Below are 15,289 nucleotides of genomic sequence, written 5' to 3'. Positions count from 1 at the left end.
TGTATGAGCACTGAACCACAGACATAATATATTAATATAGTCTCTAATGTGAGTTTGATTTTACATTTTAATTATTAAGTGCAGTGTTTTATTATTTGAAACTATATTAAAAATATGCTTCAGTGATAGTATTTTCTAATAGTTAGCAGTTATTAATTATTTTAATATAATAATATGCGTAGAAATGAAGGTTAATTATGGTAATAATGCAAACTAAAGTATAATTTTGTGTTGACAATTACGTTATTTACAGCTTAGGCATTTTTATGACATTGACATTTAGTTCCCAAAATTAGCTTCTGAGAAATCATAGAACTTAATAATCAGCTGTTGCAATTGTTGCATTGCTCATGTTCACTCACTACTACCACATTAATAATAAATAATTTGGGTATTTTTTTAATGAAACTGGCAGTTTTCTATTTACTTAAGTTTCCAATTTTAGGGATTATCCACCCATAATTTGGAATATGAGAGTAAGTAAATGAGTCTATTGTGTTAAAGTTTTATCGCATGTTATAAAATTGTAATAAATTAGAAATAATTATGTCTTATCAGACATTAAGTTTATTTTATTCATGTGATAATATGTACAATAAAGTAATTCTTCTGGTGTATATATATTAGCAAATAGTAACAACATTGTTATTTTATTAGCAAAATTTTAATGTCTAAGCTTCCCACAATAGTGTTAATTAACTTATTAATTGCTGATTTCATTATTCATAAACTTCTCTATGAGTTGGTCTTCTTAGATAAATACTCTTACTTGGCTGCTCCAATAGTACTGTTTGATTAATTTACATAGAAATATAATAGTGTAAATGTAAGTTCATTAGAAATGTTATTAATAAGGTTTTTGGTTTATAGTTGTGGACCACATCACTGATTAAACGTATACTAAGCATAGAATATAAGAAATATACTACAATGAGTGCAAAGCGTGTTGCTGTGTGCCAAATGACATCAGTGGGGGACAAGGCACAGAATATGCAAGTTGTATCACAACTAGTTAATAATGCTGCTAAAGATGATGCTCAAGTAAATAATAAAATATTATTCTCTTATGTTGTTTAAAAGAAGTAATCCCGTTATTTTTGATGCTGGAAAGAGAGATTCAGACATTTTTGAACTAATAATTAATAAATTAATTTGTAAGGCGATCTTGATTATTAAAATTAATATAAATTTCCTTAAGCCTCCAGTATGGAATGTTTTTTGGCAAATAACTTTTTTTTAACATTTTGACACAAACATGTTTTCTGTCTTTATGAGTAGTACATTTAAATATACCTTAATTTTTGTATTTTTATTTAAGATGATTTTCTTCCCTGAAGCCTGTGATTTCATCTGTGATAATAAGAAAGATACGCTTAGTTCTGCAGAATCAATTTTATCTGGTAATACTATTAAGCAATATCGAGAATTAGCATCAAAACATAATGTGTGGTTGTCTATGGGAGGTGTACATGAAAAGGTAAGATAATTCATCATTTTTATTTAAGTTGGACTTACTAAATCTTCACCTTTATATGTACCTTAAATGTTAGGATTTATAATAATTTTATTTATATAATTCACCAGTTTCGTATATAAATAAATAAATAAAAATACATATTGTAAACATATTATAATATTTTCATGCGCAAAATTATGTATTGTGAAGCATTTCGGCGAATTGTATAAATGCTAATTTAATTTAATTACAATTTAGATTAAATTTCAATCATGAAGTTTAGTTTTTTTAGGATGACACAGATCCAACAAAAATCTTTAATACACACATAATAATTGACAACAATGGAGAAATAGTACAAACATATAGAAAGCTGCATTTATTTGATGTGGAAATACCGGAGAAGAATATAAGATTAAAAGAGAGTGACTTCTGTACACCAGGAGGGCATATTGTGTCGCCAATTGAGAGTCCTGTGGGAAAAATTGGTATTTCAATTGTAAATAATTATAAAATGTCTAATATGGTCATTTTTGAATCAATATATAAACAATACTTTTTTAAACTTATGAATATTGTAAATGTAGAATAAAGATTGTAGTGTAAATTGTCATAATGAAATAACCTAAGTTTTTTGACATTACAACGTCTAATAAATTGATGAACGCCGGCTGCACGTACGAAAAAGAATGACTCATTGTCCCGTTACGCTCATTGTACGAATTTGTGTCGGCTTATGCGTCCGAGGAGATCGGTCATTCCTTTCATGTTATAACTTTGTCACGTGGAACTATAGTCCGTAAACCGACTTTACAAGCAACCATTTTTATTAATGACTTAAATGTGCGTCCCCGAAATAAAGCTATACAAGCCTTTAACTGAGTATGTAATGTTACATTTTTTGACTAATGATATGATATTTTATAAAATGTCATGCATTAAGGTGTTTATAAAAATATTCGTAAAGCTTTGTCTATAATCCATCAAACAAATGTATGATTATTTTAAATACATCTTACGAGAGACTTGACCAAAACTGCTGCGTGATGCTGATATTATATTTATTGATGTGACAATACTTGTTTTCAGGTATGTCAATATGCTATGACATGCGATTTCCTGAGCTCAGTACGTCGCTGAGTATACTCAATGCTGAGATCTTGACTTTCCCGTCAGCTTTTACTTACGCGACTGGAGCTGCTCATTGGCATATATTATTGAGGTATATCATTATATTAAGCCATTGCTTAATTAATTTGTAAATAATACGTTTTGTTTTTAAACAATGTCATAGTGTAGTTGGATGTTGGTGATTTGAATTCAAAACCTGAAAAAAAATACAAAATGGTTGATATCCTGATATGATATGATGACATTTTTTTATACAGCATACAGGTAAGCTCGCCTGATGTTAAGTGATACTGCCTCCCGTGGATACTCACACTGCCTGAAAGCTCGCCAGTGCGTTGCCGGTATTTTATGCACTCGATTCTTTCTTGATTGTCTGTCATCCTTTACTGATGTCGAAACATGCACTAACCATATGTTTGTGATGTTTACACTGCGTTACCTTATACAAAAACATATTAAAAATTAGGCTACATAAGTTATTAGGCAACGGGCGGCCTTATCGATAACAAGCGATTTCTTCCAGGTAACCCTAGTACCTATGGAAACCATACAGAGGGTAAAGTATAAGAAGTGCTTTAATAATTAAAAAGAGCATAAAATAAAATGTAACACTAATTATAACGAAAATAAAGTAAAATTTTAAAAATAATAATATAAACGAAATGTTTAAGCTAATCCAATGGTTAATCAGCCACAATTAACTAATTACGAGGCAGTAAATAAACGATAAGATCAGTGAGTTTTAAATATATTAAAAGACATTGTCTGATATCAAGAGGTAAGGAGTTCCAAAGCATACTTTGCACAGTAAATATTTTAACTTAATACGAAAAAAATATTACTGTAAGATTTGGGGCTTGATTATCGGACAAAGAATGATAATATCACATTGATAAACAAACTGTTTTTGGCAGCGATATATTTTCTTAAGGCATGGTATATTGTCTGTGGAAAGAGAATTGTCGTAGGATTTTCATCAGCCATTAAGCAACTACCGTAATTGACAGACATGCTAGAGGCTAGAGCTAGCCTTTTAGCGTTGTGTGCTCTTATTATAATTTACTGGTAGTATCTCCCAGGAAAGACCTACGCAACATCATATTAATGTATATACTATATGTTTTATACTATAAATTACAATCTATATATTCTGAAATACACTAAAAACTCTATATAACGACAGTGAAGGGACTTTGTATTTTACATTTTGTAGATAATCCATGCCTCGTATTTATTAGTCATGGTCAATAACAGTCTACACGTGCAAGCAATCCCAATTTGTAAACAAAAGAACAAATTTCTTAGAAAGTTCGTATGCATGATGCCGACAGCCGAGTTTATTGCGGTTTAGCCAAAGAACGTACACAGCTGCGCAGTTTTTACTAACTTTAGCAACTACAAAAGTACTTTTTTTATTCAATTGCTGCCGTTATTGAGAGTGGGTAATGCTATGTAGAGTGTATGGAAGACAAGCTAAAACAACCAAAGATTTCGACACTTTAGGAAGTTATTTGTTAAATTGACGGACGTTACATGGAGTTTACGCTGTATGTTACAAAATAAATACAGTTATTTTAGTTTTTACTTGTAATTTCTATTAAAAAATACTTGTATATTACCCACTGCCAATTTAATACGTCATTATAGTATGTCAGTAATCAATAATAATATGAAATATATTTTTGTGCATAAACGTAAAACGTATCAATAATTATATTTCATAGTTTAATTCTTTACGCATTTAGTTCTTTACGCATAGACCATAAATTATTTTCAGGGCAAGAGCCATAGAGAACCAATGCTATGTAATTGCAGCTGCTCAAACCGGCCAACATAATGCTAAGCGGCGCTCCTACGGGCACGCGCTTTGCGTGAGCCCCTGGGGCGAAGTCCTAGCGGATTGCGAAGAGGGGTCACCGTGCTATAAAGTAGTGGAAATCGGTGATTGTAGGGATGTTAGAAAAAATATGCCAGTGTTCCAACATAGAAGGTATGTTTTATATATGTGTGTGCCTGTACAACCTTTTTAGGTCCGGGCCTCAGATTACTGTATCTGTTTCATGATCATTTGTCAATGTAATTTGTAAGAAGGCGATCAACCTCCTGTGCCTGCCACACGTCGATTTTTCGGATCTAAGGCAAACCGGTTTTCTTTTACCGTTCGAGCGAATGTTAAGAGCGCATAGTCTTGATGTACAGCCGGAGAATGAACCTACGACCTCGAGGATGAGTCTTACGCTGAAAACACTAGGCCAAAACCGCTATGCTTGACTTTACTTAAATTATTGTTATGAATTGTGTTTAATATTTATATATATTTTAATATCAAGTAATAGTAATTATCAATAATATTCATTGACAGCGGATGTAATATTGAATCAGGCCCTAAAGGTTGGGACAATGACTTAAGTCGTTAAACCAACAAAATTAATAATTGATAAAAAAACTTATGTTATTGGTATTATGAAATTTATGTTTATTAATAATTTACACTGGCAACACTAAGGGGCTATTACTAAAACGCAAAATTAACCTTAATCGTAATAATAGTTAAAAATAGATAAATAGAAAATTCTAAAAGTTTGGTCCCTGTGGCAGTTGACCTTTTGTTGACGCTGGTAGCATTTCCTCGCTGTATTGCGATACTTATTCGTTGAGCGAGGGAAGCACCAGCTCTGGGGACACTGGGGTACTGTCTACCAGGTGCCAACTTAAATCTTTAATTAGCACTTTGCACTCGAACCCCACGGCCCAAGAGTCTCTACTCCAATGGGAACAAAATCAAAGTTGGAGGAAAGACTTAACATATAATACAATAATTTACATAAATTTTCAGGCCGGATGTATATTCCCTATATGCGTTAAGTGTGCGCAAGAATCTACTACCAGAGCATTCAACAAAACAGTTATCAGCCGAAAGTCAAACTTCTGGTACGTCTGAAAATGAACCAATGAACACATTTGGACATGTCAAAGTGCCTGACAGCTGTGTTTTTTATAAGTCACAGTTGACATACGCGTTTGTTAATTTAAGGTTAGTGAACATGGCCTTGAATTATGTTAAGTTCTAGTTAGCGCGGACTTCGCTCACTTCAGTGAGCTTCCGTCCTGCCCTTCAGGCGATGGACTCCACCAGGTCAGACGGGAGACGCTCTTGCGCTAGTCGCAGGAACAAGCCCATTTCCGGTCGATCTTCACAAGTCACAACAGCACAAGGCGTTGGGCCCATCAGACCAACAGCGAGATTTTATTTAATAAACAATTGTCTTTGGTTAACCTAGCTTTTACACATTGAAAGAAAACAATTTTTTTAACGGATTAAAGCTATTTGTATTATTATAAACTTATAATTATTACATAATTTTAAATTTAAAATTTTCCGACGTTTCGCGTGCTTTACAGCGTGCGTGGTCACCGGTGACTGAAGACAAAAGGTGTTGAATGTCAAAAGTATCACAGCTGTAGAGAAAGTTGTGTTATCTGTATTTATTGTGTTAAAAGATGGCGGGTTTTTGCAGAAATGTCGATACCAACTCCGGGGAAATAAATACAGATAATACAACACTCTCTACTTCTGTATAGTTGGTTTACTGACGATAGTTCCACGTGACAACATCATAATTAAACATTAATAAAATGATTGCATACTTTAATGAATAAAATGGAATGATTTTTATTGAATTATCACTATATGAGAAGAAATGAAATGAAATCTAAAATTTCATTGATAAATTTACTTTTATTTGCTAATAAATACTTAAAATTGAACTATAGTCGTATGTTTTAATTAGACGAAGACAACTGACGTTTACTGCGTTGTCAGTTTTTGATGAATTAAAAATAGTGTTGTGACAAACTGAATGATTGCCAAAACTCCTGAATGAATGAAATTGCCTCGATTACTTTGTTATACTTCTTTTGGCGTGTTAGGGAATAATTCATCAATGACAATGACGCGCTACAACACTTTTAAGTCTTGGCCTCAGATTTCTGTATGTGTTTCATGATCATTTGTTAAACTGATAGGCAAATAGGTGATCAGCCTTCTGTGCCTGACGCACGCCGTCGACTTTTTGGGTCTAAGGCAATTCGGTTTCCTCACGATGTCTTCCTTCACCGTTCGAGCTAATGTTAAATGCGCACATAGAAAAAAATCCATTGGTGCACAGCCGGGGATCGAAACTACGCCCTCATGTATGAGGGTCGAACGCTGAAGACACTAGGCCAACACTGCTCTAGGGAATAATTATGAGAGAATATATTTATAAGCGCGCACACCGTCACAAAAAACCGACAACCTAAAGTTAGCATGGTCAACATTTTCATATAAAATATGTCCATTTCTTTACATTACCATTTTTTGTGATATTTAAATAAATATATTTAACTAGATAATTCGTTATAATAATACTTTCAAAGTATTAAATACCTTTTTTCTATTGTTAGTGTCGTTTTTCTACAAACGTATTGTTACGAGCTAGGGGATCGGATAGAAAATGCCGTAGATTTATTCAAGGGTTTATTTCTTGGTAAATCAATGAGGAATTTATGGGCACAAATTAACCGCAGATATGCACTAATTACACACACAAAACAATCACTAATTACTTCACTTATGCACACTTTACACTGTAATTTATCACTTGTATTCACTTTGTTCGCACTTTATCGCTTCGGTGTTTTGCTCTTGTTATCGCATTCCAAACTAAGTGACTAGTCGCGTTTCGGCTCGCTTATATATCCCTGGGAATAATTCTAAACAATATTCGAGAACTTTCTAGGCGGGCTTGCTACTGAGTAGCGATTGCACAATTCTAGAACGTTCGCACTCTTTGTCTCTTTCGCACGTTGCTCCGTCCTTGTCGTACGGCGTTCTAGAGTGCTCGTCTAGTTTCGAGAAAGTTCTGATCTTCTCTCTCTCTCTCTCTCGTATCATTTCGTCCTTGTCTCACACCTAGAAAGTTCGGTCTAGAATATTCCTTCATCAAAGGGGTATAACTAGGCCTGAAAACGCCAGAAAACGGGTCTCCTGAAAACTGCACTACTCGACTACACATGTTCTGAAACCGACTGAAAAAAGGTTTCAGCTTCCTGAAAACTAGGGTAACATTATGAAAATTACAATTTTCTAATATGTGATTGACCCTCTCCTGAAACGGTCAGAAATCATATTACAGCTTGCTGAAAAGTTCTCTAACTAGTGGAAAAATCTAGAAACATTGCAGTCGACCCGTCTTCGTAACAGTATTATACGGCGAAAGATAAAAAAATTGAAAAGATTTTTATCTTGTTCCGCCAAAAAAGTATAACTTATAACGCGTGTACCTGAGTACACACACACACACACGTACGTGTACGTACACACGTTTTTTGTATAGTCCATTTATCGAGAAATGCATTATCTCATTTAGACACAAATGTTCTCCATACTAAGGAATATGTACTCTAAATGGAAACCTGTAAAAAACAGTCAAATCATTTTACAGATGCGTGATCCCGGGCCACGTGTTGATAGCGCCTTTGAGGGTGGCTGAACGGAATCAGGACTTAAGCGAAGAGGAGGCTGCAGACTTCTATAAGACCATACGACTTGTACAAAAGGTACGTTTTAAATCAACAACGTAATAAACAACACTAACTATCCTATACTCGTATAAACTTTTTTGTAATGCATGTGGTATTTTGACGCAAACGAATTCGCGCAACGATGAAACTGTAAATATAGACTTGGCGGCTCCAATGTATCGATCGAACAGATACTTGCTAGGCCCAAAGCAGCCTGCTACCTAATCGCTATCAAAGACTGACGGCCCCATAGATTAAATTATTTCTTAGTAAAACACGTTTTTGATTGGTTTGTACTTTAAGTGATACTTAAGTTATTAGGCTAAGAATACCGTGGACTAGATAGCGAACTTATACATCGACCCTGACGTCTCGGTAGACGGACTCGCCTGTCTACCATATACAGGGAATTGTATCTTATTTAGTCCATACATTGCAAGCTTGGAGAAACCTATCGTGGTTGGTACAGAAGGACCAAAAAGATGGACCGATCGAGTAAAAGACTCTGATCCACTCTGATCGAGTAAGAGTCCACTAAAACTATACACTGTCATAAGAGAGGAGCTGGAAACAGATAGACCGCTCCGGATGCTTCCTTACTGACCACGACCCTTAGACAAGAGCCGCCGATAACAATTATTCCGTGGTGCATATTAAAAACAGATTTTTTAAAGTCATTTTAGTATTAGAACGAAGTCTTATAAGACATTAAGTATGCATGAATGCATGAGTGTGTATGCGCATGTATTTGAGAGTTTTTATAAGCGTGCGCTGTGTCTGTGTTAGTTTTTGGAACCTCAAAATTATGCTTATATACGTAGTAAGGCCTCTGTTGATTCTAAATCCGATTTGGCTATCGTAATTTTTATTTGATTTGCGAGATTGTATCTGGATAGTCTATCCCAGAATCCAAAGATTGGTCATGTGGAACGGATGGATGTGTAAAGAAGTAGGAAATAGAAGGCTATGCGCGGCTTATAAGCACTGTTGGCCTAGTAGGCTTCAGCCTGTGGCTCTCATGATACGGATCGTAGGTTTTTCCCTGGCTGTGCACTAATGGACTTTGTGTGTATGTATGTGCGCATATAACAGTTCCTCATACGGTGAAGGAAAACATCGTGAGAAAAGGCCCAAAATGCCGACGCTGTGTGGCACAGAAGGTTAATCACTTACGCGTTTACAGATACCGGCAAACTTCTTGAGCATTATACAAGGGAGTGGGGGAAAGTTTGCACATCGTACACAGAGCGGGACAAAAACATCAACTGATTTACCAATCACGCGATCGACACGCCACTCTCAAGCCGCTCTCCCTACGAAAAATCGCTTGTGCGCAGGCAAGGACATTTGTTCAAGATGTTTGCCGGTATCTATATTAGAATTGATCATGGAACACTTACAGAAATCTGAGGCCCACATCTACAAATGTTATAACGCCATTGGTAGTTATGGCTATATTTATTTCCAATATTTTTGAAAACTTCAGCCAGGTCACAGCGCTGCCAATGTACTTCCGAACAAATATAATTCCAGGACCTCAAAAGCATAATTTACAAAAGCCCGCGACGCACTTGTAACTTCGATCGTTAGCCTGTTCCGTAATATATTTCACGAATGTATTTACAGCTCATGGAAAAAGTTCACAACACTCGCTCGTGTACTGTGACGATACAAGATGGACCTGATGCGGGACAAACTGTCAAGGTATTTTGATACTTTTATTTATTAACACTTCGTTACACTACAATATAAAAAAAATTGAACATAATTAAATCAAAAGGAGGGCAACTGGCGGCCTTATCACTTACGAGCGATCTCTTACAGGCAACCACTGTGAGTAAAGAAAAATATAAATAAATAAAAATGTATTAAATTACATAAAATAGGCAAGTACGTAAATATTTTTTACGTACTTGCCTTTTTTAATTGTCTACGTAAATATTTTGTATTGTATTGTCTACGTAAATAACATTCTGCTGTCATGTTTTGTTTTGTTTTGCTTTATATTTTATTTTTTATCAGTGAAACTTTTTGTGGATATTTCTAATGTGTTAATTTTATGTTTATTTATTTTTTGTTTTATACTTTAAGAGATGTATCTGTTTTGTTTTCTAAATAAATAAACAAGTAGTGCAAAAATACATTTCATACACAGTTATTAAGACAAAACAAAAAAAACTAAACTAAAATGATGATACATTAAAAATAGAAAGTAAAAAGTAAAAATACTTCTTAGTTCTTCAAACATCCTCAGGTTAAGTATGAGTGAGGTGGAGATTGATCTCTTAATAGTTTTTCGTAACTCCTTATAGTCTGTGCTAATGAAGGTTACGATGACGCATGCGCAGTTAGTAGGTAAATGCGCCGACTGTAGTAATCAGTTTAACCACCTTCAAAATAGAGGTTGCATGTCCTTGGAATTGGATAACCTTACCTTGTGCGTATCAATGAATTTAATTGCCTACCCGGGCGCGATTTGCGAAATAATTTTCTCATACTTGCCAGGATAATAGAACTGAATTGTCTCGACACACTGTTAATGGTAGGGAGAAGTGATGGGAGGAGTAGTTGAGGTCAATCCCGTTGGTCTGACTAAATAAAGACAATTATGGGTTTCAACATCACTACACTGAGACAAGCTGAGGATAGAGTTATGTGGAGGCAGCAAGTCGACGTATCGGTTAGGGCTTTTCAAGACAGGCACGGCCTTCAGTAATGAAATTCTTCCATACAAGGGAAAGTGCAACTAGGATTATTAAATGAACAACTTAACAGAAAATTACCTCAAAACAATTAAAACTCACTATCACTATTCAACACGTAGAAAATTAAAAAACTAATTTCTATTACCCAAATACAATAATTTATATGGGACAAAAGTATTAGACACTACACTTCTTACTAATATAACAAAAAACAAGATTAAGTTTAAATTGAAAAAAAATATTACATAAATCAAACAATTATATATTATGCATAACAAAAATTATGCTATATACGTCATTAAAACATATTCGAATATAGGAACTGTGAATGAGAATTCTCGACAAGAACAGGTTCCTTGCATCGGCTATCTATGGCGCGTCAGTGTTTAGATTTGTTTATGACGTTTTACGTGCAATTTTAAATCGTTTGAATGGTTTGATTGTTATAAATTTACAGTTTTATGTCACTGGCCTTAGTATATATATGTTAATGATTTAAATATGTTCGACGTCCTGGTGGACAGCAAAACTGTGTACAGTTTGTGTTTCCACCACAGCAACATCCTTTATATTAAGATCATTTATACAATAAATAAATGATAAGACTACATAGAAAAAATTAAACCATTAAAATTAAAAAAAAAACTTTACGATTGTAGGTTTAAACGTGTCGAAATACAGTGTTATTAATTGTTGACTTATCTACAAGCAAAACGATGAAATATAATTAATGTTTTTTCAGCATCTACACTGCCATATATTACCAAGGAAAAAGGGCGACTTTATAGACAATGACTTAATATACTTGGAGTTAGCGAAGCATGATCAGTGAGTATATTCATCTATATATGTAATATAACGAATTGGAACTCAAAAACTGCTGGACCAACTTCAAAAATTCTTTCACATTTGTCGGTTATATTTATTTCCAAAATAGGTTTCGCTGTATGGGGATGATGCGTTCATGTTTAAAGTTATTTTTGTTAATTGTTTCTCTTAATATAAACTCTAAAATTTATTGACTTAGGCCTCCGGATAACGTTAATTTAACCCTTAAGGTACGACTCCACCAGTGCGCTGAACACGCACAGCGCACGGCACAAACATTTGTTTTGGTGGACTCATCCAAACGGACAATAATAAATTGTGCGCGAATATATATATATATATATATATATAAATATAATTGAAGACAAACTGGCAGGAGGCTCACCTGATGTTGAGTGATACCATATACATGGACACTCGCATTGCCAGAAGGCTCGCAAGTGCGTTGTCGGCTTTTCAATATATTCTACAAAGTTCGCACAAACTGTGAACTTTTGTACGTGCACATACGTAGTGGACACGTGTCGACGCGCACACGCTCGTTGGCCGCGAACTGAGTCTTGCTTCCGCTAGCAAAGCGAAAAAAAATTATTGTGCGCGAGCGTAACACAAGCTGCTGCACAAAGCACGTTTTCCTGTCCGTCTTGTCAGTGAACTGTGCACTCGCAAGTTACACACAGCTTTGCCGGTGGAGACAGAAGCCAAACACGATACCTGCTTAGTACGTGTTCAGCTACTGCCAAGGGAAATTAAAGAATTAACACTAAATAAATTCAAAGCCCTCGTTAAACGTAAATTAAGCAATAAAGCTTTTTATAAATTTGACGAGTAATTAAATGATCCTAAACCTTGGGAGTGATTTTACTCCAGTTGCAACAATTTGTATGACTCAATACTTGGCGATTAAAGAGTGGCGGAAAGTGCAAGTTCTTACCCGCTCTACGCCCTTGACTTGCGAGCTGGTAGTAAATGTAAATTTACAATTAATTCAACTTCTTTTCTGACCGTCATAAGTGTACTTGATTCCCTATATGAATAAAGATATTTATTTCAGCGCTTAGAAAGCTCATGTATTTTTGTACTAAATTTATGTAAGGCACTAAACATTCGTTGAAATAAAGTTTTTTTTTTAAGTTAAAACATTTATTTTTCTAGATTTTCATCAAAACATCCTGCAAAGCCTCCACGGACTCTTACAGAGATGAGAAGCGAAGCTTCAATGTTAAGAGACGAACTTGAGAAAATGTCCAAAGAAAGCAGATAGTTATATTCGAATATTTAAGTGTAAATAATAATTTATCAATCGTCTTTTTGTTTTATTTACCTTTGTCTTCGATGTGAGGATATTACAACATTAGTTTCAACCACTGAACTATTGCAGACTGAGCAGCGACATTCGTTTTGAAAATTAAAAAAATTGCCATGGTATGTCACACTCTGAAACGCGAAATGTGTTGACCGTATATATGTCGCAGTACAGTAGTTATATCAGAGAGTTAATTGAATCTCTAGACAGTTAATTAAAGATCGAAGTTCCGTCAAGCAAGTGAGTGAACGAAACGTTTAACGAGTTTCCTAAACGTTCCTAAGCAACAAGACTAACCTAACCTAACCATTGACAATAAAGCAAAACACGGAATTTCCAAGCTCTCAGTTCTTCACGATCAAACCGAAATAACGATAAAAAATGAAATAATCATGACGGAGTCTTGTTTTACATTATTAATCAACACGCTGGCTTTCGGTCAGACAGATACAGTGACCGCGCACGCTGAAAAGCACGAGAAACGTCGGAAATTAAAATTTAGAATTATGTAAATAATTATAAGTTTTTAATAAAAATACATAGCTTTAATCCGTTCAAAAAGTGTTTTTCTTAACAGATAATTAAACGTTTTCTTCGCTGCTTAATTTAAATCAAAATGCTAGCGACTTGATTGAATATCGACATTTAATTAACTGTCTAGAGATTCAATTAACTCTCTGATTTAACTACTTTACTGCGACATAAGGATTTTTTCCGATTGCTTACAATACAAGAACTGGAGTTAAGATAACATACTGTCAAGTTCAATAGTGTAAAACTATATCCAATCATAACATATACCAATAATAAATTGAAATCCCATCTCATAAGTCCTCCTTTCTTGGCGATTCCTTTAAGGTCTCTGCAGTTAGGCCATGGAATTCACTTCCCGTCCCTATTCGCTTAGCTCCTTCTCTGTCTTCCTTTAAATTTCTTCTGTACAAACATTACCTGTCCACATCGTATCCCTAACTTTCTTACTAACTATAATGTAAGAAAACACTTTATAAACGGACTGAAGCTATGTACATATTATTATTATAAACTTATAATTATTTACATAATTTTAAATTATAATATAACTTCTATTTTTTGGCATTAAATTGAATATATGTACACTACACTGTATGTAATATAGAATAGTTGGTAAACCAGGACTGAAGATACCACTGAAATGATGTGTACAGGTGTAATTGGACTTCAGATTTACAAAAATTGTTTAGTTTGTAGTATCTTTATGTATTTGTAGCGTCAGACCCCGACATTGTTAAGATAACAAACACAAAGTTTTCCCCCAATCACTTGATTTATTCAAATTCTAATTTCAGTCTCTTAATTCAATACGATTTCAATAAACAAATTCAATAGGTAAATATTTCGAAGGCTACTCGGTAATTACGTAACGTGTGCACCGGGCAATGGTCGATGAACGACTGCCCGAGTTGTGCGTGCGCGCTGCTTTATATTGGTTCTGTAGTGGGGATCGAGTGACACATCGTACGATCGTTCGACTAATTGCCCGTTGCACGTTGTTTTACAAAACATTGATAGTGGCGCCGTCATATTCAATCAATCTGTTGTCTGTTTCTGTACCGAAAATGTCAAAATAAAATCTACTAACTGACGTGAGACTGATCTTAAATTATCGTGATTCATGTGCACTTTTTACGTTTTGTATTTCACATATCCTTTTTTTTATTTTAGGTTGTTTTTTTAGTTCCTGATTAGTTTTGTCTTAATAACTGTGTAATATGTATTTTTGCACTTCCGGCCTACTTTATCTAATATAATACCTTTTTTTTCTCTTCTCACAGTGGTTGCCTGGAAGAGACCGGTCGAAAGCCATAAGGCCGCCAGTTGCCGTCCTTTTCATTTAATTATGTTCACCGTTTATTTTTCACTTTATATGTATAAGTTGCTTATTAAAAGTAATTTTGATTATATTACTGAAATTTCCACGGCGAACAAAATTTATGTATTAAGAAATCAACAAAATATTTTTTTTTAAATATTTTTATATTACAGAATAATACAGTAAAATCATGTGTTACATTAGAAAACCGCAGTGGTTTGTATAAATGTAACCATAGCCGTCTTGTTTAGAAACGCGATAAATGCATTTAAAAATAAGTTTTTTAATTTAATTTATATGTTGCCTAACTTGACCGGGTTATCCAGCAAATACCTTATTTGCTCTCGATGTACCTTTTATCTCATCTCGAAAAATTACGAAGATAAACACAGAAATATGATACTGAGGATTGCTTTTGAGGGTCAAAGATAAAAAAAAACAACAAA

The 15,289-nt window shown here is 34.3% G+C and overlaps 1 protein-coding gene across 1 annotated transcript; it reads left to right on the top strand.

Annotated features, from left to right (window-relative positions):
* The first annotated feature begins 315 nt into the window (after window positions 1-315).
* Window positions 316-12,992, top strand: LOC123717123 (nitrilase and fragile histidine triad fusion protein NitFhit). Its single transcript, XM_045672942.1, has 11 exons — window positions 316-476; window positions 871-1,041; window positions 1,319-1,477; window positions 1,749-1,944; window positions 2,546-2,678; window positions 4,365-4,577; window positions 5,424-5,621; window positions 8,074-8,188; window positions 9,779-9,856; window positions 11,600-11,685; window positions 12,841-12,992. The coding sequence occupies exons 1-11, from the start codon at window positions 471-473 to the stop codon at window positions 12,947-12,949; spliced, it is 1,464 nt and encodes a 487-aa protein (XP_045528898.1). The 5' UTR covers window positions 316-470; the 3' UTR covers window positions 12,950-12,992.
* The last annotated feature ends 2,297 nt before the right edge of the window (window positions 12,993-15,289 follow it).

Source organism: Pieris brassicae, chromosome 12 (assembly GCF_905147105.1).
Source record: "Pieris brassicae chromosome 12, ilPieBrab1.1, whole genome shotgun sequence".
Classification (NCBI taxonomy): domain Eukaryota; kingdom Metazoa; phylum Arthropoda; class Insecta; order Lepidoptera; family Pieridae; genus Pieris; species Pieris brassicae.
Note: the sequence above shows the minus strand (reverse complement) of the source record. Positions and strands in the feature narration are given on the sequence as shown.